General features: G+C 58.5%; 1 protein-coding gene across 1 annotated transcript; it reads left to right on the plus strand.

The window, feature by feature from the left end:
* The first annotated feature begins 265 nt into the window (after positions 1-265).
* Positions 266-1,508, plus strand: LOC125529449 (protein LIFEGUARD 2-like). Its single transcript, XM_048693857.1, has 2 exons — positions 266-699; positions 834-1,508. The coding sequence occupies exons 1-2, from the start codon at positions 429-431 to the stop codon at positions 1,310-1,312; spliced, it is 750 nt and encodes a 249-aa protein (XP_048549814.1). The 5' UTR covers positions 266-428; the 3' UTR covers positions 1,313-1,508.
* The last annotated feature ends 597 nt before the right edge of the window (positions 1,509-2,105 follow it).

Consider the following 2,105-nt stretch of genomic DNA (forward strand, 5'->3'; position numbering starts at 1 on the left):
AGGTAATCGCCTGAATAAAGCAAAATACAGATAACCCTCGTCAGTAAGCAAAGGCATCGCACATATTTTGCGGCACAACTTTCTCCTCCCTCCAGACGCCACCAGAGACCAGACTTACTACCAGAAGGTCAGCCATCCCGGCAGGCCCCACGCGTCAGCCTGACGAACCGCCACACGCGACCCCCAACCGCCGAGAAGCCTCCTGAATCTTCACTTCCTCTCTCGCGCCATCCCCCGCCCCGTCCTGTCCCCTCTCCTCTCCTTAAAACTCTCCGCCCCACGCCAGCTCTCACCGCACCGCCGCACAACCGCACCGGCAAAGATACAACCAAGGCGACACGTGCTCTGCTCCGGGACTCCGAGCCATCCCATTCGATCCGTGCACCGCCGTAGAGGAGAGGAGAGGGAAGGAAGACCGAACGCCGACGATGTATTTCCGGCCGCCGCCCAAAGGCCCCGAGTGGGGCGGCGACGCGGAGGCCGGGCAGGCGGCGCGGCCGCTGTACCCGATGATGCTGGAGAGCCCGCAGCTGCGCTGGGCCTTCGTCCGCAAGGTCTACACCATCCTCTCCATCCAGATGCTGCTCACCATCGCCGTCGCCTCTGTCGTCGTCTTCGTGCGCCCCGTCGCGCTCTTCTTCGTCTCCTCCCCCGCCGGCTTCGGCCTCTACATTTTCCTCATCATCCTCCCCTTCATCGGTACGTTACGTTTCGCGCGCAATCTCAGATCAGTTCCCCGTTACCATTGCTTGTCAGACATGATCGATCGCTACTCTGCTCTGTTTTCTTCGATGTGACTGACGCTCACCGTGTCCGTGTGCTTGGAACTGCAGTGCTGTGTCCTCTGTACTACTACTACCAGCGGCACCCGGTGAATCTGCTGCTGCTGGCGCTCTTCACGGTGGCCATCAGCTTCGCGGTGGGGCTGACCTGCGCCTTCACCAAGGGGGAGGTGATCCTGGAGTCGGCGATCCTGACGGCGGTGGTGGTGGTGAGCCTGACGGCGTACACGTTCTGGGCGGCGAGTCGCGGGCACGACTTCAGCTTCCTGGGCCCGTTCCTGTTCGCGGCGGTGATGATCCTCATGGTGTTCGCGCTCATCCAGGCCTTCTTCCCGCTGGGCCGCATCTCGCTGATGGTCTACGGCGGGCTGGCGGCGCTCGTCTTCTGCGGCTACATCATCTACGACACCGACAACCTCATCAAGCGCTACTCCTACGACGAGTACGTCTGGGCCGCCGTCGCGCTCTACCTCGACGTCATCAACCTCTTCCTCTCCCTGCTCACCCTCTTCAGGGCATCCGATTCCTGAAGTGCCTGCGTCTCCTGCCATAGCGTAGCGTAGCCCCTCCTCCTACCCTACCCCTGTAATCCTGTCCCTGCCGTTACATCACGAATGTGCTTCGCTTATGTGTGGAACAATTTATTGTAAATTAATTTTGACTTGTTTTACATAATTTGGTCTATGTAACTTTGTAGTCTGCCAATATCAATAACTTTGTGCTAGCTAAGAGCATCTCCAGCCGTTGGCCCTAGCCTAAAATCGCCCCTTAGGGTGAGCCGGCGCAAAAAATCGGTCTGGGGATGAGTTGGTCCCCAGCCGCCGGTTCCAGGGCCGTCCCAGGCGTGTTCAAAATTAGCCCCAGAACCATCCCAGACGCGTTCAAAACAATTAAAAAATATAGCAAAGTTCAAAGTTAAGCATATATTACATTAAAAAAAGCGGGTTTTTATCACGTAATATATATTATTAAAAAAGGAACTGGCTAAATGCGAGTCGTCGTCGTCGTCCGGCTTCTTCTTCTTAACGCGGTCGTTTCTGGTGGACTCCCGACCGGCGTCGCCTATGCGGACTGGTGTCGGCGGCGCGGCACCGTCGTCGCTGTCTTCGATAATGACGATTCCTCCTTCGTCGCGACCTCGACGGCGCGGCGCGAATCGCCGCAGGGCGGCGCACTGGCGTTCCCTCGCCATCTTCAAGGAGTCCGTGCGCGCCCATTCTAAGGCCGCGTCGTCATCGAACTCAACGTCGCCGCCGTGCTCCGTCTTCACCAGCGCCAGGTCCGGCTCCGTCTTAGACTTGACGAAGCGCGAAGGAGCCGACG

The sequence above is a fragment of the Triticum urartu genome, unplaced genomic scaffold (assembly GCF_003073215.2).
Source record: "Triticum urartu cultivar G1812 unplaced genomic scaffold, Tu2.1 TuUngrouped_contig_5606, whole genome shotgun sequence".
Taxonomy (NCBI): Eukaryota; Viridiplantae; Streptophyta; class Magnoliopsida; order Poales; family Poaceae; genus Triticum; species Triticum urartu.

Coding starts and splice junctions, on each gene's coding strand:
- LOC125529449 (XM_048693857.1), top strand. CDS start 429: ATGTATTTCCGGCCGCCGCCCAAAGGCCCCGAGTGGGGCGGCGACGCG. Junction 700..833: donor CATCATCCTCCCCTTCATCG/GTACGTTACGTT, acceptor TTGGAACTGCAG/TGCTGTGTCCTCTGTACTAC.